At 42.7% G+C, this 23,122-nt stretch overlaps 1 protein-coding gene across 4 annotated transcripts in view; it reads right to left on the bottom strand.

Annotated features, from left to right (window-relative positions):
• Positions 1-23,122, bottom strand: part of CLTCL1 (clathrin heavy chain like 1) — a 93,221-nt gene that overhangs the window by 37,134 nt on the left and 32,965 nt on the right. For all 4 annotated transcript variants that reach the window (XM_077874679.1, XM_077874681.1, XM_077874678.1 and 1 more), the window contains exons 4-14: positions 15,395-15,556; positions 13,922-14,035; positions 10,661-10,834; positions 9,552-9,749; positions 8,359-8,559; positions 8,111-8,263; positions 7,354-7,476; positions 5,648-5,785; positions 2,418-2,582; positions 1,654-1,834; positions 148-311 (exon numbers count right to left, since the gene is read on the bottom strand). In XM_077874679.1, the coding sequence (XP_077730805.1) occupies positions 148-311; positions 1,654-1,834; positions 2,418-2,582; positions 5,648-5,785; positions 7,354-7,476; positions 8,111-8,263; positions 8,359-8,559; positions 9,552-9,749; positions 10,661-10,834; positions 13,922-14,035; positions 15,395-15,556 (1,773 nt within the window). The remainder of the gene's footprint in view (positions 1-147; positions 312-1,653; positions 1,835-2,417; positions 2,583-5,647; positions 5,786-7,353; positions 7,477-8,110; positions 8,264-8,358; positions 8,560-9,551; positions 9,750-10,660; positions 10,835-13,921; positions 14,036-15,394; positions 15,557-23,122) is intronic.

Here is a 23,122-nt window from a genome sequence, read left to right on the forward strand (position 1 = left end):
GGCCTCCTCCAAGAACTTTAGGCCATAAAGTAGAGCTCTGCACTAAGGACCTAGGGAACACTAATGGAGACAAAGCTGGCTTTCCACCTCTTGGGCAGCTGCCTGATGGTTTGCTCAAGGAATGAGGCAATGCCTGGACACACTTACCTTCAGGAAATTCTTCACTCGCTCTGGATTGTAGCAATTACTCTCCCGGCATATCCTCTCCACCTCCTTGATCTGCCCCGTCTTACAGGCAGCCTGAATGTATTTCAAGTGCACATCTGGATCTTGGCTGAAGTTCACAATTGAGCCCAAGAAGTAGAAGAGGCCTACAAAGAGAGATTGTTTCATCTTATGCCATCATAATATCGACCTGCCTTTTCCACAGTCACAGCCCACCTGCCCTTGAAGGCCAGCCCACAACAGCAATGCTCCAGTCTCCCAGCTCACATAGCCCACTCACAACTTAGAAAATCTACATGAAGTTCTTCTGCTTTGGCATCTCCCCCCAAATAACTAGTTCTGATTTCCATCAAATTTGGGAGGTATACCTGAGATGTTCTGATGTAAAATAGTGTGTGTGTGTGTGTGTGTGTGTGTGTGTGTGATCCTTCTGGGGGGCCCAGGCACACCCTATCTTCAAGAATAATTCAAATTCAGGTAACCTAAGAGGGCTGTGTGACTGCTGCCCTAAAAAAGACAAACCAGGGAGAGAGGAAAGCAGAGGCTTTCAGTGGCAGCCTCCCTGACACTGAGCTGCTGGCACACATGGAGCCACTGTGGACTGGGCTGCAAGGTGAGTCACAAAGCACCGTTATTCATCAGAGGCTGAACATCTCCTGACTCTCACAGAAGCCAGCCAGGGAATACTGGTGATAAGAACATGACAGGATACCACAGAGAATACCACTTTCTCTGAGGAGGTCTTTGGCTTTAACCTGGGGGAAGGAACCAGAGCTCTGAAAACAGACAGCTCCCACTGACCCTACTCTACTGCCATCTCCTCACCCAGTGCAATCTAATAGCTGCTGCAGCCTTTCCTGCAATGGCGTCTTCTGACGATAGGGGCAGCTTCCTATAGGCAGGTCTTGCCTTTACTCCTCCAACATTCCAGCCTCACTAGGTCCAGGGAAGTGGCTTAACACCTCACTGGACAAATGCTCAGTTTCTATCCCTGCCCCAGCCTGTCTCCAGCAGACTCTCACCTAGGAAAGCCATCACCTTCACCAGCATATTCTTGGTGTGATACCCATAGGAGGACAGAGGTGGCTAACCACAGTCAGGCCTGCCAGCCCAACAACCATACACCACTGAGCCTCCATGGGGCTTTAACTTGGGGGACGCCAAAGGCACTGCCCTCTTAGGGCCATGCACTAGTGCAAGTGGCTCAGGCTTTCTGGTGAACATTCAGCAGACTGTGTGACACAAAGATACTCAATTCCACAGAGGCTCCAGGGACACAAGGGGGATTCTAACTGTCCCCACCCAACACCAACCAACTAATTTCTTCCTTTGCAAATGCCAAAAAACTACCTAAGCTGGGTAACACGCACCAGACAGCAGAAATCTTCTGCCAACGACCGACACATCGGCCTGGCCTGAAGGAAGACTGTGAGATTACTACAGGCACCTGAGCAAGAGGTGCAGTTGGCTAGAGGCTGTGAAGTTTACCTTCGTAACTCTTGAAGGATTCAAAGAGCTCCACCAGGGACTGTGTGCCCAGCTGCTCGTGGTACTTGGAGGCTACCTGCACACACAGCTGAAGGTTCTGTCTGATACTGGCAGACAGCAGAGCATGCAGACACGCCAAAGAATCCTCAACCGACAAGGAGCCAAAGAAGCTGATGAGCCACTGTGAAGCAAGGAAAAGTTTGTCCACAGCTAAGTACCATTGTAGATGTTGCCGACACTGGCAAAATAACTGGGTCAATTCTTCCCACTGAGTGTCAAAAATATAAAGAATCTTCACTTAAGAGGACTGAAAAGCAACTATCCCTTGTGGTAAAAAGTACGAGCCAGGAGTGAACTTAGGATAAGATACTAAACTTCAACTATTCATTAAGCTGTCCCAGACCCTGCAACACCCCACAGTTGAAAGAAAAATCTATTCTGTAAATGGAATGCAGTACCAATTAGTTTCTGCTAATGGTTTTAGACAACCCTGATAGAGCTGTCAGTATTAATAGGTTCTTTCGGGCTAAGTCAAAGGTAGACAATGGAAAGAAAGAGGTGATGCAAGCCCAGCTGTGTGGGTAAGCAAGTGGAGCTTGTGTGGGGGCTAAATGAGAACTGTATATAGCAGTGACGAGGTTCATGCACAGGGAAGATACATGCCACAGTCCTATAACCACGTACGTAGGAAATTTTGGGAGCATGTGATCCTAGTGATAGGTGGGTGTCATCCACAACAGGAGTGCCCCAAGGGTGCATGATACCTCAGGATTGAGAAGGTGAGTGTGGACCACAGCCCTCTTGATGTCGTAGAGGTCAGTGTAGTGCTCCAATGCACGCTGCAGGAGGCCTGCCTTTTCACAGAGCTGGGCAATGTGGGCCCGATCATAATGAGTAAACATCTGATTTCCAAGAATGGCATCTGCAACCTGTGAAATAGTGAGGTCAGGAAGAAAGTCTAAATGGTGGCAATTTTAAGAGCAGCTGCTCAAACCTTATCCCTCAGGGCACAGCTCCAGAAAGTGCTCACAGGAGAGAGGGGCTTCACCAGGTCTAGGTTCTTCCCCACTTCTGAGCAGAACCCTAGCCAACCATCCAAGCCACGTAAGGCTCTTCAAACAAGGCTCTAGGGTACAAAGTGAGGTATGTATAAAAGGCTGACGTTCTGCCCTAAAGCGTGTTACTTGGGTCATTCCAGACTATTACTCTGGCTTTTTAGCCATCATATCTGTACAGTTTTCTATGGCAAGTGAAGGTCAATGTCAGGGTGTGAGTCTACAAGGGTCTCCCTTAATGAGCTCAATCCTTGGACTAGCAACAGTTAAGATTAGACCTGGAAGTAACAAATCCTTTTGGCATTCACTAAGCATCTCAATTTGGTAAAAGGCAGAATTAGGGGTATGTTTTGTGGGAGTCGGGTATGTGAGAAAATAACTAACACTCCTAGAAAGAATTCTGGTAAGATTTAATATCTATCATCTTTAAACAAGCAATCTCTGGCCTAAGAATGAGTAGGTCAACAAGCAACCTGTTATCTTGTTAAGTGATCTGACCCTCAGTATCTAACTAGTATCAAGTCTTGATGAGATGGGTGTCACCCAGCACACTCTTTCCCAATCCTTCCAGAAAATGGAGCACCAACCAAGTATGCAGTGTCCACAGACCTAGTCTAACAACATGCTGCTCCAGGGAAATGCATACTCTGTGTTCCCTATAGAGGAAACAATCCAGACCAAGGGCTAAGAGGAGAGTTTTGTAATATCTGGAACTTATCGATGTCCCTACTCTTTGTTTTCTCCAGATCTGTCTTTACTATCCTCTTTAAAAAAAAAAAAAAGTTTTCTCATTATAGCAATAGCGTCATTTAAAGAACTCAGAAAACACAGATGAGCCAAGAAAGAAAATATCATCCAGCCTCTGACATCCAGAGAAGACTGCTCCAATATTTCTGGTGTTGTGCCCAGCTGTGCACCCATCCAGGCTGACCCTCTTTCAGGTTTGGGCTTTTCTTAGGGTCTATCTGCTCAGTTCCTAAGTGGTGCTTAGTTGCTGTTTCAAAACTCATTTACTAGGACAGCTTGGGTGGCTCAGCAGTTTAGCGCCTGCCTTTGGCCTAGGGTGTGATCCTGGAGTCCCGGGATCGAGTCCCACATCAGGCTCCTTGCATGGAGCCTGCTTCTCCCTCACCTGTGTCTCTGCCTCTCTCTGTCTCTGTCTCTGTGTCTCTCATGAATAAATAAAATCTCAAAAAGAATCTCATTTATAAGATTTCAACAGAACACCAAACAGCAAATTAATAGCATTTTTGCTTCCTAAAGGTAGGGTATGAACCACACAACAACAGCTGACTTGTGGACTGGATACCTGAGATCACAGAACAATACAATGAACATACTGTTTCCTAATCACAAAAACAGTACATGATTATAAAGAAAAAGAAACTGGAACACAAACAAGTAAAGAATAAAGTGAACTATGATCTTGTCCACTCAGACGACTGTGGTTAAGAGCTTGATATAAATTTCTCCAAACTCCTTTCCTGCATATATATCCAAAATTAACCCAAAAAGGCACATAAATGTAATTTAACGTCACCCCTCAACTTTCAGTTCAAGAAATGCCCTGCCACAATGAGCTACCACTTCACACCCATTTAGGATAGCTATTATTTAAAAAAAAAAAAAAAACACATACAGAAAATAGCAAGTGTTGACAAGCATATGAAGAAATTGGAACCCTCATATATTATGGTAAGAATATGGTATAACTGCTTGGAATACAGTATGGTGGTACCTCAACAAGTTACATTCAGTATTACCATATGATCCAGCAATTCCACTTCTGGGTGTACACCCCAAAAGCTGAAAACAGGAACTCACTCAAACTGATCGATACCTGCATATATTCACAGCAGCACTATTTGCAATAGCACAAAGTGAAAGCAACCCAATGTCTATCAACAAATAAATGGATAAACAAAATGTGATATACACATACAAAGGAATCTTATTCAGACATAATAAGGAATGAAATTCTTTTTTTAAGATTTTATTTATTCATTCATGAGAGACAGAGAGAGAGAGAGAGAGAAAAGAGAGGCAGAGACACAGGCAGAGGGAGAAGCAGGTTCCACACAGGAGAACGTGAGGACTTGATCCCCGGTCTCCAGGATCATGCCTCAGGCCGAAGGTGGCGCTAAACCACTGAGCCACCCGGGCTGCTGCCCTGGAATGAAATTCTAATCCATGGTATGACATGGATGAATCCTGAAAATAATATGCTAAATGAAATAAGCCAAACAAAAGAACAAATATATGATTCTACTTATATGAAGTAACTAGAATACGCAAATTCATATAAAAGGTACATAGAATAGGGGGTTACCAAGGACTGGGGAAGGGAATGGGGAGTTACCACTTAATGGGTATAGATTTTCTGTTTGTGATGATAAAAAGTTCTGGAAATACATAGTGGTAACAGTTGCACAATATTGTGAATTTAGTTAACGCCACTGAATTGTGTGCTTAAACATGTTTAAAACTGGGGTGTCTGGGTGACTCAGTGGTTGAGTGTCTGCATTCGGCTCAGGGCATGATCCCACAGTCCTGGGATCAAGTCCTGCATCGGGCTTCCCACAGGGAACCTGCTTCTCCCTCTGCCTATGTCTCTGCCTCTCTCTCTGTGTTTCTCATGAATAAATAATATCTTTTAAAAAATGATTAAAACAGTAAATTTTTTTATGTATACTTTACCACAGTGAAGAAAAGAAGAGAAAGAAAAGAAAAAAGGAAGCAAAAGAAAAGATGCCCCAGTTGTAATTATTTTTATGAAAGTTTTGCACCATGGATTCTGGAAATCTCTTATAAGAAAGTCCTAGAGAATGTCCACTGAGACACGAGCACATCCCAGCCCAAAGCCTCTGTGTTTAGGTGTGCGAGTCCTACACAGAAACAGGTCCTTTGTCCCTTGGTTTCAGCCTAGAAATAGCACTTGCCTGGGGTGCATGAATCAGGTTCATCTCCAACAGGCGAGTCTGGAGGTGCCCCTCAGCTGGGCGATTATTTTTCAAAGCATCCAATAAGAAGGAAGTACACTGCTGAATTAAACTGTTTTCCATGAAAACATCTACAATCTGAAACAGATAGCAAGCCACATTTTTACCCAAAGGAAATGGTTTTATTTTCTTATTCAAATAGTTCCTAAAGATGAATCTCATTTAAAAATTCAATAATTAGCTCCTTCCTTTGCATTTAAAAACTTTTAATTTATTTTAGTAATCTCTACACTCAACATGGGGCTCAAGCTTACAACCCTGAGATCAACAGTCACATGCTCTTCTGAATAAGGCAAGTAGGTGCTCCTGCATTTTCTCTTATCATCAGAAGTCAAGTAATTCATGGCCATTTTTTATTAGGTAATTTTGTGAAATTTATCACCCATGTCATACTCACCAACAGGGCATTTTATTCAAGTCAATCAAAGGAAGTAGTTGTATCAGTATGAATCCCCAAATTCCTCTACAGTGATCCAAGCAATCTTAACAATCTATTACTTAATCAAATCCTAGAGGCAGTCAACACCTGGTTTCTAGCCCTTATACTCTTATTATTCAGGCACAGTTAAGAAAATGCAAACATTGACTTAGACACCAATCATTAGAGTTAAAATATATATTAAAGAATAAGCCTAAGAAGTGAAATATAGGTAATGAATTTATGAATTTGTAACTGTTTCCAAGTTTAAAATACAAGAGAAAGTTTATAATAAAAATACTTCAGGGGTGCCTGGGTGGCTCAGTGGTTGAGCATCTGTCTTTGGCTCAGGTCGTGATCCCAGGGTCCCAGCATCGAGTCCCACATTGGGCTCTCTGCAGGGATCCTGCTTCTCCCTCTGCCTATGTCTCTGCCTCTCTGTCTGGGTCTCTCATAAATAAATAAAAGAACATCTTTTAAAAAATACATAAATAAAAATACTTCAGGAATATGAAATATAATCCAGATATAATCTGGAGTTTTTTTTCCTCTTGAGATCTATGTAAATTTGCCTCAAACCCCTTAATCTCCAAAATCTGCAAATTCCAAGATGTATATAACCTAGTGTGACTGTATTTAAAATTGAATCTATACAGGATATTGATTTTGCTTTGCTTCAAGCTTCATTACACATCTCTGCATTACCCAGAGCTCTTTACACACAGTTTAATGAAGGTGACTTGACAGGTGTTTATACCTAAACACTAACTATGTTATGCTAAAATAACAGTCTCCTGTTCACCTACCTCCAGGTTAGCCAGACACCCACAAGATGAAAGTCTGCAGACTCAAAAGCACTCACCATAACCAGGTATGCAGGCAGAATTGGGTGGCTTTAGTCAGCAGAGTATAATGAGGTGGGGCTGGGGGTGGAGTGGGGCCACCATTCCCAATGCCACCACAAACCACCACAAAGAAACAAGATCCTCACAACCTGACACATGAATCCTCTAAAATACTTCAAAAAAATGGTAAATGATATGTATTCAAACAATAAAAGACTAGAAGACAATCTTCTCTGGTACATCATATCTTTTAAAACTGGAAGATTAACAGCAGACAAAGAAAAGAATTGAGACACTAGTAAGAGTAAAAAAAACAAAAGGGAATCTTCTTGACAGCTATACAAGCCACAGAAAGCTGTCCCAAACAATCAGCCAATGCTCACCTGGTCAATATTGGCCAATGGCTCTTCCTCTCGCACTAGCATCTGAGAAAACTGCAGGCCCTGGTCTGGACTGATCCTCATTACACTTCTTAGCAAAAAGATCCAGTCTGGGACATAGCCAACCTAGAAGCAAGGGAACACCCATCAGAAAAATAAACAAAACACTGTGAGTGGCTAAACAAAAATAAAAACAATAAACAACTCCCATTTTTTGTTTTAAACTCGTGTTTACAAAGAAATGAGGAATATAAGCATGTGTACATGCTCGGCCTCTGCCAAACACAACAACCCCTTCAGTGTGATGATGCCATGTATTGCAGAGGTGCAATCAACTACACAAATAGCCTGGACCACAAAAAAGTCACTCCAACCAGTGTGCCAGCTCTGACCCATACCCAGCACACAAGCCGGTGAACTTTGGGCACAAGCTGCTGTGGAAGCCTGGGAAACACAGGATTAACACACAGATGATGCTGAGGAGGGTGAGGGAGAAAGAAGAAAAAGAACAAGATAAAATTACAGGAAAATCCCCAACTGGAAGGAAATTGGAAGGACTGTAAACATAAGACAGGAAAATAAAAAACTGAAGAGAATAAAAGAGGATCATTATCACTGAATGACAGATGCTAACAGCAACATCAACAACTCACACTAGAGCACGTCTGTAGGAGGAAGGGTATTTTATAAATTTCAGAATCAGCAACCACTCACCACTAATTAATTATCTATGAAATGCTCACGGTTAGGCATATATTACCTTTTTGGCATAGAGGACAATTTTCTGGAATTGGCCTGTTTCTGCAAAACATTGGATAACTTTGCTTGGCACATTTGCCCGAAGATATACACTCAGAGCGAGTGTAGGGTCAGCAGTTTTGACCAAATCTCCAAGTTCTTCTGAACACTCCAGCTGTGATGTGCCAAAGAGACAGGATTAGGACCAGAGGAGCCTGTGACCTTGTTTTCAAACTGTGCTGAGGGTTGTGATTTCGTAAGTGTTTGTACCTTATCTTCTTTCAGCCACTTTTCTAAGAGTTGCTTTCGTCCCTGCTGAAGCACTGGACGGCAAAGTTCTAAGGATTCAAGTTTATTGAGCTGACCCTGGTCAAGCAGGATTCCAAAGTACTGGAGCAAAGGAGAGGCCTGCCCCGGCTGGGCAGGAATACTCTGGAACTTCCGAACTGTGTCACTGGTACGCAGGACTCCCTGATGACAAATGGAAATATAGGTTGTTATGTCATTAATCACAGGCTGTCTCTTTACTTAACTGGCTTATATTTTTAAAAAATCTGCCAGGGATCCCTGGGTGGTGCAGCGGTTTAGTGCCTGCCCTTTGGCCCAGGGCACAATCCTGGAGATCCGGGATCAAATCCCACGTCAGGCTCCCGGTGCATGGAGCCTGCTTCTCCCTCTGCCTATGTCTCTGCCTCTCTCTCTCTCTCTCTCTCTCTCTGTGACTATCATAAATAAATAAAAAAAATTAAAAAAAATCTGCCAATGGAAATTCCTCACTGAATTAATTGTCAAAGACAGAAAGTCCTCTACCAAGGCAATGGCTTCCATCTTCAACAAAAAACCATGAACACAGTGGGTCTCAGTCCCACAGATGACTTCTAGCAAGGGTGAGAATTAGGCTTCTAAATCAGCTTTGCAGTAGTGAAGTTCTACTACCACTACATTTTAATTCAAAATACTCGAAGTCCTGGGTGAAGACTAGAAATAGTTTGTTCATATGCATCACTTGAAAGAAAAAATCCTTTCAAGGAGGAGCAAATCAAAACCCTTTATCTGCTCAGAAGCAGATCTAGGCCTAGGACAATTTATTTTAATGAAATAAATCAAAGAAAATGCCCCAAGCAGTACTATTAACATTCCAGATGAGTGGAGAAAGTAGAATAGAATGTGACTAAATAAAACTGGGGCATAACCACTTGATGTATAATATATCTCTGTATTTCCTATGTTAAGAAGCTGGGTGTGAAATATCTATGCACATAGGTAATAACTGAAAGAGAATTTTAAAAAATATTGTAGTAGGATTGTACTTTTCATTGATTTGTCTCATTGTTATGCCAGTGGCATAAAATTTTAAAGCTAAAACAAATAACAAAACAGTAAGACAATCCAACAACAGCAGTGGAATGCTTTTATAACTGATTTCACTCTCAGACTAGAACACAGCATTCGAGGGCCATTACCTTTGGTGCAGATGCTGCTACTTTCGCAGCTTCAGCATAGCTCCCCTGCGCAAAGAGGGTACTGAATTTTCTCACAAATAATTCCTCTGCCCCAGCCAAGTTGCTACGAATGGCCAAACGCAGACCAAGGTCTGGATTCTGAAGCACAGTGGTTGCATAATTCACAATGTTATCTTCCTCGACACAAATGGACAGCACCTATAAAGACCCAACAGGTGAGACTGGCCTACCATAGAAAGTGCTCCATATATACCAACTGCCAACATCTCGCCCGTAGGCACTGCAGTATCAGCAAAGTTCTAAAGCTCATGCTGAGTATCCCTAGAACATTGGCTCTAACAGTGACAGGATGCACAGGAGCCAAATATCTAATGATAATAAAACAGAACTTCATGACAGAGCTACAGCATGGTCAAATGAGAAAAATATCAGGTTGCATGGATACTGACCAGTGATACATTCAAGATAACTCTGCCAAAATCACTGGGTGTGGGGGTGGAACTGACAGTTTTTCTTCTCAATCTTCTTTTTTTTAAAGCACAGATTTCCTTCTTTTAACTGTTTTAACTTTAGTTGAGAAAGGTAATTTAGGTAGCATAGCACCTGCCTTTCAACCCTCCCCAATTAGCCTAGCCTGAACATGTTAGTGGTGTGTATCAGCCTGAACATGTTAGTGGTGTGTATCAGAACCACTGCTCCACTGGTAGAAGCTTTGTGCAGGACGGGAGCTACTCCTCTCGGAATTGATCCTGTTTAATGGTGCTGTCCAGGGGCACCTGGGTAGCTCAGTCTGTTGAGCATCTGCCTTTGGTTCAGGTCATGATCCCAGGGTCCTGTTCGGTGGGGAGCCTGCTTCTCCCTCTCTCTCTGCTCCCCTGCTCCTGGTCTCTTGTTCTACCTCAAATAAATAAATAAAACCTTGAAAAAATGAAAAAGAATAGTGCTGTCTGAGAGGTGAAGTGATGGTAGGAAGGAGAAGGGAGACATGGGTGTAAGTTGAATAACAGGAGCTGATAATATTTGACCACCTTCCTGAGGAAGGAGGAAAAGTTAAGCTCCAGTCCCCAATGAATGGAAAATGTGGGAGATGAACCCTCAAAGTTCCATACCTGTCCCTTTTTGTTGACACCGATAATTCCAGAAGTAGGTTCATGTGGAGCAGTGACAAAAATTGTGTCAGCACTAATACGGTTCATGTAAATGCACACGCCAGACTCTAGGTCATACAGATGAAGATAGCCATACTTTGTGATCAAGTAAATAACTCCATGTTTAGCTCCAATCTACAGGGAGATAGAGAACAACAGGTAGAAATGTAAGTAAGAAGAAGCCAAAGAGGACAAAAGAGCTCATAAATGATGAAAGAGGAGTTTTCAGCCCAAGAGATCATTTATCATTGGTGGGAGTGGATCCCAAGTTGATTCCAGTCATATCCATTTGAGAACTAGTTTTAAAGCCAATACTTTGCTTGACTTTTCTCAAATAAAGGTGCAATAAATCAGGCTATTCCATTTGTCTTTCAGGTCTAACTATCCTCTCCCCACTTCCTTACCAAATCCCTTTAGAAAAAGCTGTGAGTTCATAAAATAAGGGGAAAGTTCTGGATAAACTTAAAAAAATTATTATAAAACCCATAGTAATTTTATTTTTTAAAAGTTTATTTAAGTAATCTCTATACCCCAAGTGGGGCTCAAACTCATGACCCTGAGATCAAGAGTCACATACTCCTCCAATGGAACCAGCCAGGCACCCCAAACCTATAGTGGTTTTAAAGTATGGTAGTAAAAAAATAAAGTGAGTACCAGCATAGGAAAAAATATAAACAAACAGAATTGAGAACCCTGAAATAGAATCAAATGTACATAAGAATTTAATATAAATGAGTAGATATTTCATATTAGTGGAAAACAGACTTTAACCAGTATACAGTGCTGATACAACCAGCTGTCTATATGGCGATGGAGGATGAGCATAAAGAACTGTCTCTTTGGGTGCCTGGGTGGTTCAGATGGTTAACTGTCTGCCTTCAGCTCAAATCGTGATCTCAGGTGCTGGGATCAGGCCCCACGTCATCGGGTTCTCTGTTCAGCAGGGGGTCTACTTCTCCCTCTGCCTTTCCTTCTTGCTCATGTTCTCTGTCTCTCTGTCTCAAATGAATAAATAAAATCTTTTTTTAAAAAAGCCCTGATCAAAAAAAAATAAAAAATAAAAAAAAAATAAAAAAGCCCTGATCTTGAACATGAGAGACTCCTAACTCTGGGAAACGAACTAGGGGTGGGGGAAGGAGAGGTGGGTGGGGGGTGGGGGTGACTGGGTGACGGGTACTGAGGGGGGCACTTGATGGGATGAGCATTGGGCATTATTCTATATGTTGGCAAATTGAACACCAATAAAAAATAAATTTACAAAAAAAAAAAGACTAAAAAAAAAAAAAAAAGCCCTGATCTTATTTTTTTTTTTTTTTAACATTTCTTATTTATTTATTCATGAGAGACAGAGAGAGAGAGGCAGAGACACAGGCAGAGGGAGAAGCAGGCTCCATGCAGGGAGTCTGACGTGGGACTTAATCCTGGGTTTCCAGGATCACGCCCTGGACTAAAGGCGGCACTAAACCGCTGAGCAGGGATCCCTGGGTGGCGCAGCGGTTTGGCGCCTGCCTTTGGCCCAGGGCGCGATCCTGGAGACCCGGGATCGAATCCCACATCAGGCTCCCTGCATGGAGCCTGCTTCTCCCTCTGCCTGTGTCTCTGCCTCTCTCTCTCTCTCTGTATGACTATCATAAATAAATAATAATAAAAAATGTTTAAAAAAAAAAAACGCTGAGCAACCCAGGCTGCCCTTCATCTTACTCTTTAAAGTAAATTCCAGATGGGTCAAAGATTTTAAGCAAATAAAACCAAGAAAGTAATAGAAGCAAATATGGGTGAATATTTTCATCACATTGGGGTGCAGAATTCTTTACAAAACATGATATCAAAGCCACACAAAAATGCAAAATCTTCCACAAAATGGAATATACCACAAATAAACTTGAGATGACTGGAAAGAAATACCTATTTGAAACACACCAGACACTCAGTACCCCAAAACTACAGAGTTCTTACAAGATAAACACCCCAAGAGAAAAAAATGCCAATATTAGGAAGAGGCAATTAACAGGATGTATAGGAGTGCTAAACCCATCCCATCTTAACAATAATCACAGGTAGGGAATGAACATCACTGGACACTGTCCAGAGTGGTTGTGCACCTGCCCCTGACCAGTAGTTTCACTTGCAGGAGTTTATCCTTGGACGGAGCATTGGACAACAATGCTCCTACAAGTGTTACTGTAAACATAAATACCCAATGGGTGATTGTCTACATGAGTCAGGGACATCCACAGAACAGATGATACAGACATTAAAATATTATATGCATTTAATTGGTGTGGGATAGTCTACAACACAGTGAAAGAAGGTCATAAAGCTGAAGGTCAGTGCTAAGACACGTCATAAGACTCTTTTTGTAAATATCTTCACAAATGCATGCATACGAAGATACTTCCAAAGGGGCAGTCAGTTTTCAGTGGGGTAGGATTTCAGTCGCTATTTAATTCTTTGGTTATGTTTATGGATATTGATGGATATTTATGGACAATATGTATTTCTCTAAGACAGAAAAAAGGCCAATTTCACTTTGTGGGAAAAAAATGCATTTGATTACATATTTATTTCCAGAAGTCTAGCTTAAAAAATTATCATCTAAAAAATACTTTAAAAAGAAATCATTAAGTATTATCAAATATTTGAGAACAGGAAAAAAGGCAAACAGCTAAACCATCCTACCATTATGGTAGATCCCTAAGAATAAACATTTATTTCTCAAAATATTAACTAAGAATGTCATATCTACTATAGAAATGCCAATGATGTACTGAGCAGAAGAGTAATAAGGGAGAGTAGATTGTATGCTCTTACATATATAATGTGATCCCAATTTTGTTCAAAAAGTGTATCTAACTTTTTAAATATGACAAGTAGTGAGATCTTCGATGTATTTTATATCCAACTGGTTCAGCTACAGAAGATTGTTTTCCTCTTTATATTTCTGTAGTACAGTAAACATCTAATCTTTTATAATAAAAAGGAAAAGGCCTGGGACTTTGGTATGTGAGTTGTACAAAGTTCTTGTTTGTAGAAAAGAGTGCTCCTTTCCAGAGAATGTTAAGACAGCATTAGCTAGAACATGAGCATCGACATTATCTTCTCCACAATCTAATATTATCTATTTGGGCATCTTCTGAAGCACAGGAACCTGCTATCTTCTATTCCCCTCCCCACAAGATCTGTGATTTGTTTGAACTCACATAGTGGGCAGCACATTCATACCTGCATAGCCACTGGGAAATCAGTCTGAGCCTCTGGAGGGAAAAACACATCCACAGCTTTCTTTACAAAAGGCTGGTTTCCTGCTGCAGGCTGCCCGACTTCAATTATGTGCAACTAGAGAAGAGATTTAAGTCAATGTAAGTAAACATATTGGTGGTAGACTGATGCTAACCAATGCCCAGTGGTAAGCAGAGCCATAGCCCATGCTTTGTAGGGCTAAAGATAAAACTTACATCAAACAAAACAAGACAGTCTTGGAGTGCTCATGCTATTCATTAACCTGCTGCCTACCACACCAAGGACACAGGAAAAACCAACACCAGCAAACATGAGCAATGTTTAGTACCACATTGTAAGCCAAGTCACTTCTCCCCTCTCTGGGCCTTAGTGTGGAAGCCCATGAAACAAGGGGCTCTCCTGGACACAGCTCAGGCTAACACAAATCAGCCGACAAGATACTGTAACTGAATGCCAAACTCACAAGACAGTCAACTGTGCCAAATGCCTGAGAGTTTTTCAAGGTTATGTTGGGGTAGTGGTGCTAAGAATCTTTGGAAAATCAGAAAGAATGAGAGTGAACAAGGGGCTTCATCCCTGCTACTATCAGAACAGCTTCAAGTTCCTCTCATCTAATGAGAAGGTACTAAAGCTAGAACAGGTCTGGAAAAAGTCACGAGTAGGGGTGGATCAAACACACAAAACAACAAGGGTTGGAGAGGGTGCCCAGCAGAAGAAACTGACGAGTGTACACTTAGAGAATAGTTTGGATTTGGCCTGGCAGAGAGGAGCTGGGAAACACCAAAAAGGCTTGAGGCAAGCAGAGCGATGGGCTAGAAGAGGAGGATTGATGTAGGAAGTGAGCAGGGGCCCCTGGGAGTTAAGATGCAGGGAGACTAAAACTTCTAGCATACAGGCACCTGAAGAGAAATGGTAGTTTGGAAGAATTATTTTTGAAAGGTGAGGTGGGTCTGACGACCTAATAAATGACTATTCTCTAACCCAAATACAGGTAACAAGGGGCTGGTCTGCCATAGAAGTGACACTTGCTAAAGATGGACAGTGGCAACACAAACAGAATGGAGCTAGAAAGCCATGGCTTCTTGCTTGGGAGTTGGGAAGGATGGTGCCATTGCCAACAGAAGGGGGGGAGGTGATGGGTAAGGAAGCCAGGCTTCTTTGGGAGGTAGAGGGAAAAGGGCAGGACTATGGACAGGTGGCATCTGCCTGTAAGAAAGGAACAAGGAATTGGAGTACAGACAAAACTCAGATCCACATAAGGAGACTACAGAACCATTCCTGTAAGTACAGCTGGGTGTTGTTCTAAATACTGTAAGAGCCTTCATTTACATGAAGCACCTACAGGTCATTCCCCACTCCCAATTATAAATTGGTTTTGAAATGCGGGTTAAGTGGCTACCAATTTACACTTATACAGACTCCCAACACAAAGAGAAGACAAAGTAGAGAGCTTACCTTGCCCCCTGTGGGACTTCGTACAGCAAAGCAGAAAAGGGTGGCAGGCTTGGTGTTCCCCTCGCTCTTGAACTCTGCAAAAGCAGCAGCATGGCCTTCTATGGGTTGTGAAACCTTCCTATCCACAGAGTAGAGCTGCATTGCCCCAACTACACGGTTTTGCTAAGACAAGACATTTGCAATGAAAGGGAAAGAAAAGAGAGGATATAAATTGTTAAAACAAATGTTTCTATAATGAAAGTCTCATATGTTGATATAGTTTCTCTAAATAAAAAACAAGCCTATTTTTTAAAGATTTTATTTATTTGACACAGAAAGAGAGAGAGCACGAGCAGGGGGAGCGGCAGGCAGAGGGAGAGGGATAAGCAGGCTCCCTGCTGAGTAGGGAGCCCAATGTGGGGCTCAATCCCAGGACTCCAGGACCATGACCTGAGCCAAAAGTAGATGCTTAACCAGCTGAGCCATCCAGGTGCTCCCCAAAACAAGCCTATTATATATTAAAGACACGATATAACTCTAAATCTGATATGGAAAGACGGCTGCAAACACCAGGGAAAAAATAAGATGACAAACTTCTTGATTTGTTAAATGTAAAATGTGAGTATATACACAGGTATGCATTTAGACATATGTTTGTGTATATGTGTAAGTGTACATTCCATGTTTGCATATGTTAATAAATATACACATATTATACAAACACATAAATATTCATGTAAAGTCTTGGGAAGCAACTCTAAAGGAGTAGTTATATCAAGAGGAGGAAGTTATGGGCTAATTCTGAAAATTGGGTTTCTGAAATCTATAAATAGCAAAAACTGTATTCAATAAACCCCAATAAGGCTGGTATCTTTTATAAAACTTAGAATGTACATTTTTGGGCAAAGAATTTTAGTACATTTGTATCCAATGTCAAATGTTCAAAAAGCTAAGTAAATGAGATATGACAGCATCACAGCTCAAGCTCTTAGAATTCAACATTCAAATCGCCACCCCAGCCAAATGAGGCCCCATACAGTCGGTGGATAAAATTCAGATCCTCAATGTATCTGCCACCTACTCCCACTCCTTAGAAAGGGAAAAAAAGGCTTCAACATTTTTCTTTTTAAAGAACCTTTCCTTTGTACCTCTGTACTGCACACTTATGTTAAAGTACTACGGAAAGTAGCAGTTCATGCTACAACACTGATGAACCTTGAAAACATGCAAAGTGAAAGAAGCCACTCACAAAGGCCACACATGAAATATTCGGAATAGGGAAATCCAGAGAGACAGAGTAGACAAGTGGTTGCCAAAGGCCGAGACGGGGAAGAAATAGGAGAGCAAGTGGTAGATAAATGTGTGCACTCTAACAGAAGAATGAACAAGAAAAGTTTTTTTTTAATTTTTAAAATATTATTTATTTATTTATTCATAGAGATGCAGAGAGAGAGAGAAAGAGAGAGAGAGAGAGAGAGAGGCAGAGACACAGGCAGAGGGAGAAGCAGGCTCCATGCAGAGAGCCTGACGTGGGACTCGATCCAGGGTCTCCAGGATCACACCCTGGGCTGCAGGTGGCGCTAAACTGCTGCGCCACCAGGGTTGCCCAAGAAAAGTTTTAAATGAGAGTAAGGACAGGACAAGACTCACCCTCCTGGGTGAGGATGGGAAGATTGAAGACCATATGGAGACAGTACCTTTAAGTCTCAATGCTAGAGAAGACTAACCTAAAGCCAAGAAGAGGTGAAGCAGAGAAGACCTGAGATCAAGCCTGAGACCTGGACTCTGCACTGCCTGTCCTCATGTCCCACCCAGAGGCTGCATGTGCGGTCTTAAAAAAACTCCCTGTGCCTATTAAAAGTTAGGGCCGCTTCTGAAACTTAGGCTCCTGTCTGGTAGTCCATCTTGCAGGAGTGCTGAGTGTGCTTTGGGAAAGGGCATACTGAGGACTGTAGCTGACAAAGTCTCAATGTAAAAATGCTTTCATTTGGGACGCCTGGGTGGCTCAGTGGTTGAGTGTTTCCCTTTGGCTCAGGGCATATCCCGGAGTACTGGGATCGAGTCTCACATCAGGCTCCATGCAGGGTGCCTCTGCCTGTGTCTCTGCCTCTCTCTCTGTGGGTCTCTCATGAATAAATAAATAAAATGTTTTTAAAAAATGCTTTCATTTGTGCCAGGCACCATGTGAAGGGCTAAGGATAAGGAAAAAATGAATGTGACTCAGACCCTTCCCTTAAGGACACATGATAAGGATTCTGGCAAGGAAGCAAGCAACAGCAATACAGAGTGCTGTTATGGCCCAGGATAGAATGATATGCTGTGACTTCATGCAACCTGGTGAGTCAGGAAAGTCTTCCTAGTGACTCCTAAGCTGGAGTAAGAGGTCACAAGGTGAAGAGGAAAAGCTGTTTTAAACAAAGGGAAAACATTTACAAATGCTTAGACAGGGGGTTGCAAACCATGGTCTGTGGCCCAAAATCCGTCCTCCATGTTATCGTCCTGTATCCTTTTAGTTGAGATTAAATTCATATACCTAAAACTACCCATTTTAAAGGAAGGATTCGATTCAGTGGCATTGAACATTCACAATGTTGTAGAACCATCCTCTTTATGTAGTTTCAAAACATTTTTATCATCCAAAAAACTCCCTGTGCCTATTAAAAGTTAGTTCCCATCTCCCCGCCCCTCACCCCCTGGCAACCACCAGTCTGCTTTATCTCTACAGATTTATGTATTTCATATAAATGGAATCATAAAACGCCTTTTGTGTGACTTGTTTCACTCAGTGAGGCTTTCGAGGTTTATCCATGTTGTAGCCTGTATCACTAATTCCTTTTTTTAAGCCTAAATGATACTCCATTTTGTGTAAAAGTCATATTTTATCCATTCAGCCAGTGGTAAACATTTGGGTTGTTTTCATCTTTTAGCTATGACAAATGGTGCTGCTATGTTTGCGCACAAGTTTTTGTATGGATGTTTTTTCATCACTTTTCTTGGGTAGATGCCTAGGAGTGAAATTGCTAGATCAAATGTAACTTTATGTTAAATTTTTTGAGGAACCATCAATCTGTTTTCCACAGGAGCTGAACCATTTTACATTCCCACTACTGACATACAAGGATTCCAATAACTCTGCATCCCTGCCAAAACTCATTATTTCCCATTAAAAAAAATTATGCCACCATCCCAATGGGTGGTACCTCATTGTGGTTTTGACTTGCAATTCCTTAGTGACTAATGATGTTGAATACCTTTTCATGTGCTTGTCGGCTATTTGTATATATCTCTGGATAAATATCTGTTCAAGTCTTTTTGTATATTTTCTATTTGGGACATCTTTTTGTAGTTGAGTTACAAGTGTTCTCTATACATTGTAGATATTAGATTCTTCTCAAATATATGATTTACAAATCCTATTCTGTAGGTTATCTTTTCTCTTTCTTAATAATGTCTTTTGATTCATAAATGTTTTTAATTTTTTTTATGATAGGCACACAGTGAGAGAGAGAGGCAGAGATACAGGCAGAGGGAGAAGCAGGCTCCATGCACTGGGAGCCCGACGTGGGATTCGATCCCGGGTCTCCAGGATCGCGCCCTGGGCCAAAGGCAGGCGCTAAACCGCTGCGCCACCCAGGGATCCCCAATGTTTTTAATTTTGATAAATCTAATTTACCTATGTTTTCTTTTGTTGCTCATACTTTGGGTGTTATATCTAAAAATCCATAGCCAAATACAAAGTCATGAACATTTCTCACATCTTCTAAAGGTTTTACAGTTTTGCCTCTTATATTTAGGTCTTTGATCCATTTTGAGCTAACTTTAAAGATTTATTTGAGGGAGAAAGCAAGAGAAACTAAGTTGTGAGCTGGGGGAGGGGCAGAGGGAGGAGAGAGAGAATGTTAAGCAGGCTCCACGTGCAGCATGGAGATCGTGACCTGAGCCAAAATCAAGAGTTGGGACACTCAACAAACTAAGCCACTCTGGTGCTCCAAATTAATTTTTATATACAGTATGAGGTAGGAATCCAACTCCATTCTTTTGCATTTGAATATCTTGGTGTGCCAGCATCATTTGTTGAAGAGAACAGTCTTTCCCAATTGATTGGTCTTGCCACTACTGTCAAAAATCAAATGTCCATAGGTGTATGGTTTATTCCTAGACTCTCAGGGGTGTCTGTGTGTGTGTGTTTAAATTTATTTATTTGACAGAGGAAGAGAGAGAGCACAAGTAGGGCAAGTGGCAGGCAGAGGGAGAGAAGTAGGCTCCCTGCTGAGCAGGAAGCCTGATACAGGGCTTGATCCTGGGACCCTGAGATCATGACCTGAGCTGAAAGCAGACATTTAACCGACTGAGCCATCCAGGCAACCCTGGACTCTCAGTTCTATTCCATTGGTTTCCACTGTCTATCCTTATACCCATGGATTTTGGTTGTTGTTGTTTGTTAAATACTTGTGTGATAGTATAGTAAGAAATACATATTCATTTTTGTCTCTTGTTCCTGGCACAGAACTCCTAAAACCTTTAAAATATCCTAAATGATATGAGTGACAGGTGCATCTTTGTGACACAAAAGCCTATGGGGGATCTTAGATAGCTTCAAGTTTGGAACTTTATGTCTCACCCCTCTGGAAACAAAGTTAAACCCCAAAGACCAATGCAAATCTACACAGAAACCCCCAAGTGACAGAGTTCAGAAAGCTCCTATCATCAAAGCAGTGGTAGGGTGGAGGGCCTGCATGGGGCATGGAAGCTCCATGCATACCACTTTCCTCCATGCCTTGCCTTATACATTGCTTCCATTTGATTGTTCCTAAATTGTACCCTTTTTAATGAATCAGTAATAAGTGCCTTCCCGAGCCATTCTAATAAATTATTGAACCTGAGAAGGAGGTTGTGGGAACCTCTGATTTATAGCTTGTTGGTCAGAGGTGCTGGTGGCCTAGGACTAGAGAGTGGCATCTGAAGGCATGGGGGCAGTCTTGTGGGACTGAACTCTTAACCTGTGGAGTCTGCGCTAATTCTTGGATATCCAGTTGGTGTCCACAGGGAATTAGAGAATTGTTTGATGTAGAAAAGCCAACACTTGATGTCAGAAGCATAGTGAGAGTCAAAACAGCTTTTGGCTTGGATTTTTTTTCTTGGTTTTTATTTTTGTCAGTAAAGCACAAATAAGTAACACTGTGATTGATAATCTTTTCTTTAAAATATTTCTCAGAGGAGGGGCAAGATGGCGGAAGAGTAGGGTCCCCAAATAACCTTTCCCCACCAAATTACCTAGATAACCTTTAAATCATCCTGGAAATCTACGAATTCAGCCTGAGATTTAAAGAGAGAACAGCTAAAACGCTACAGTGAGAAGAGTTCATGCTTCTATCAAGGTAGGAAGATGGGGGGTGGGTAGAAATAAAGAAACAAAAGGCATCCAAGGGGGAGGGGCCCCGCGAGGAGCCGGGCTAAGGCCGGGGCGAGTGCCCCCAGGACAGGAGAGCCCCGACCCGGAGAAGCAGGAGCTGCACCAATCTTCCTGGGCGGAAAGGGGCCCGCGGGGTGTTAGAGCAGGACCCCAGGGGAGCAGGGATGCCCTTGGGCTCCCTGGGACACTAACAGACACCTGCGTGCCCAGGAGAGTGCGCCGAGCTCCCTAAGGGCTGCAGCGCCCACGGCGGGACCCGGAGCAGCTCGGAGGGGCTCGGAAGGCGGCTCCGCGGAGGGGGCTGCGCGGCTCCGAGAGCAGCTCCAAAGCGGCAGCTCCGGCAGAGGAAGAGGCTCCGTGCAGAGGGGGCTGCATGGAGGGGGCTGCCCGGCTCCGGGAGCAGCTTGGAGGGGCTCGGGCGAGGCTCCGCGGAGAGGCGGCTGCGTGGCCGGGAGCGCGAATCCAACAGCGCAGACCCGGACCACAGGGCGCCGGAAACAGCCCAGGATCCAGCCTCCCCCCGGGACAGGCAGAGGCCGGGAGGGCCCAGGACAGCAAGGACGCTCCTGCCCCGAGCTGAGCAGATCAGCGGCCCCACCCCCCGGAGCCTCCAGGCCCTGCAGGCTGAGAGCTCCGTAGTTACTGCGGGAGCTGAATCCAGGGCTCCAGAGCTGCCGCAGCCACTGGGGTTGTTCCTCCTGGGGCCTCACGGGGTAAACAACCCCCACTGAGCCCTACACCAGGCAGGGGGCAGAGAAGCTCCCCCAAGTGCTAACACCTGAAAATCAGCGCAACAGGCCCCTCCCTCAGAAGACCAGCTAGATGGACAAGTTCCAGGGGAAGTCAAGGGACTTAAAGTATACAGAATCAGAAGATACTCCCCCGTTTTTTTTTCTTTTTGATTTCTGATTGCTTCCCCCACCCTTTTTTTCACCTTTCTTTCTTTTTCTTTCTCTTTTTCTTCTTTTTTCTTTTTCTCTTTTCTTTCCTTTTCTTTTTCTCCTTTTCCCAATACAACTTGTTTTTGGCCACTCTGCACTGAGCAAAATGACTAGAAGGATAACCTCACCTCAAAGGAAAGAATCAGAAACAGTCCTCTCTCCCACAAGAGTTACAAAATCTGGATTACAATTCAATGTCAGAAAGCCAATTCAGAAGCACTATTATACAGCTACTGGTGGCTCTAGAAAAAAGCATAAAGGACTTAAGAGACTTCGTGACTGCAGAATTTAGATCCAATCAGGCAGAAATTAAAAATCAACTGAATGAGATGCAATCCAAACTAGAAGTCCTAACGATGAGGGTTAACGAGGTGGAAGAACGAGTGAGTGACATAGAAGACAAGTTGATGGCAAAGAGGGAAACTGAGGAAAAAAGAGACAGACAATTAAAAGACCATGAAGACAGAGGGAAATAAACGACAGCCTGAGGAAGAAAAACCTACGTTTAATTGGGGTTCCTGAGGGCGCCGAAAGGTACAGAGGGCCAGAATATGTATTTGAACAAATCCTAGCTGAAAACTTTCCTAATCTGGGAAGGGAAACAGGCATTCAGATCCAGGAAATAGAGAGATCCCCCCTAAAATAAATAAAAACCGTTCAACACCTCGACATTTAATAGTGAAGCTTGCAAATTCCAAAGATAAAGAGAAGATCGTTAAAGCAGCAAGAGACAAGAAATCCCTGACTTTTATGGGGAGGAATATTAGGGTAACAGCAGACCTTTCCACAGAGACCTGGCAGGCCAGAAAGGGCTGGCAGGATATATTTGGGTCCTAAATGAGAAGAACATGCAACCAAGAATACTTTATCCAGCAAGGCTCTCATTCAAAATGGAAGGAGAGATAAAGAGCTTCCAAGACAGGCAGGAACTGAAAGAATATGTGACCTCCAAACCAGCTCTGCAAGAAATTTTAAGGGGGACTCTTAAAATTCCACTTTAAGAAGTTCAGTGCAACAATCCACAAAAACAAGGACTGAATAGATATCATGATGACACTAAACTCATATCTGTCAATAGTAACTGAACGTGAATGGGCTTAATGACCCCATCAAAAGGCGCAGGGTTTCAGACTGGATAAAAAAGCAGGACCCATCTATTTGCTGTCTACAAGAGACTCATTTTAGACAGAAGGACACCTACAACCTGAAAATAAAAGGTTGGAGAACCATTTACCATTCAAATGGTCCTCAAAAGAAAGCAGGGGTAGCCATCCTTATATCAGATAAACTAAAATTTACCCCGAAGACTGTAGTGAGAGATGAAGAGGGATACTATCTCATACTTAAAGGATCTATCCAACAAGAGGACTTAACAATGCTCAATATATATGCCCC

Source organism: Canis aureus, chromosome 27 (assembly GCF_053574225.1).
Source record: "Canis aureus isolate CA01 chromosome 27, VMU_Caureus_v.1.0, whole genome shotgun sequence".
Classification (NCBI taxonomy): Eukaryota; Metazoa; Chordata; class Mammalia; order Carnivora; family Canidae; genus Canis; species Canis aureus.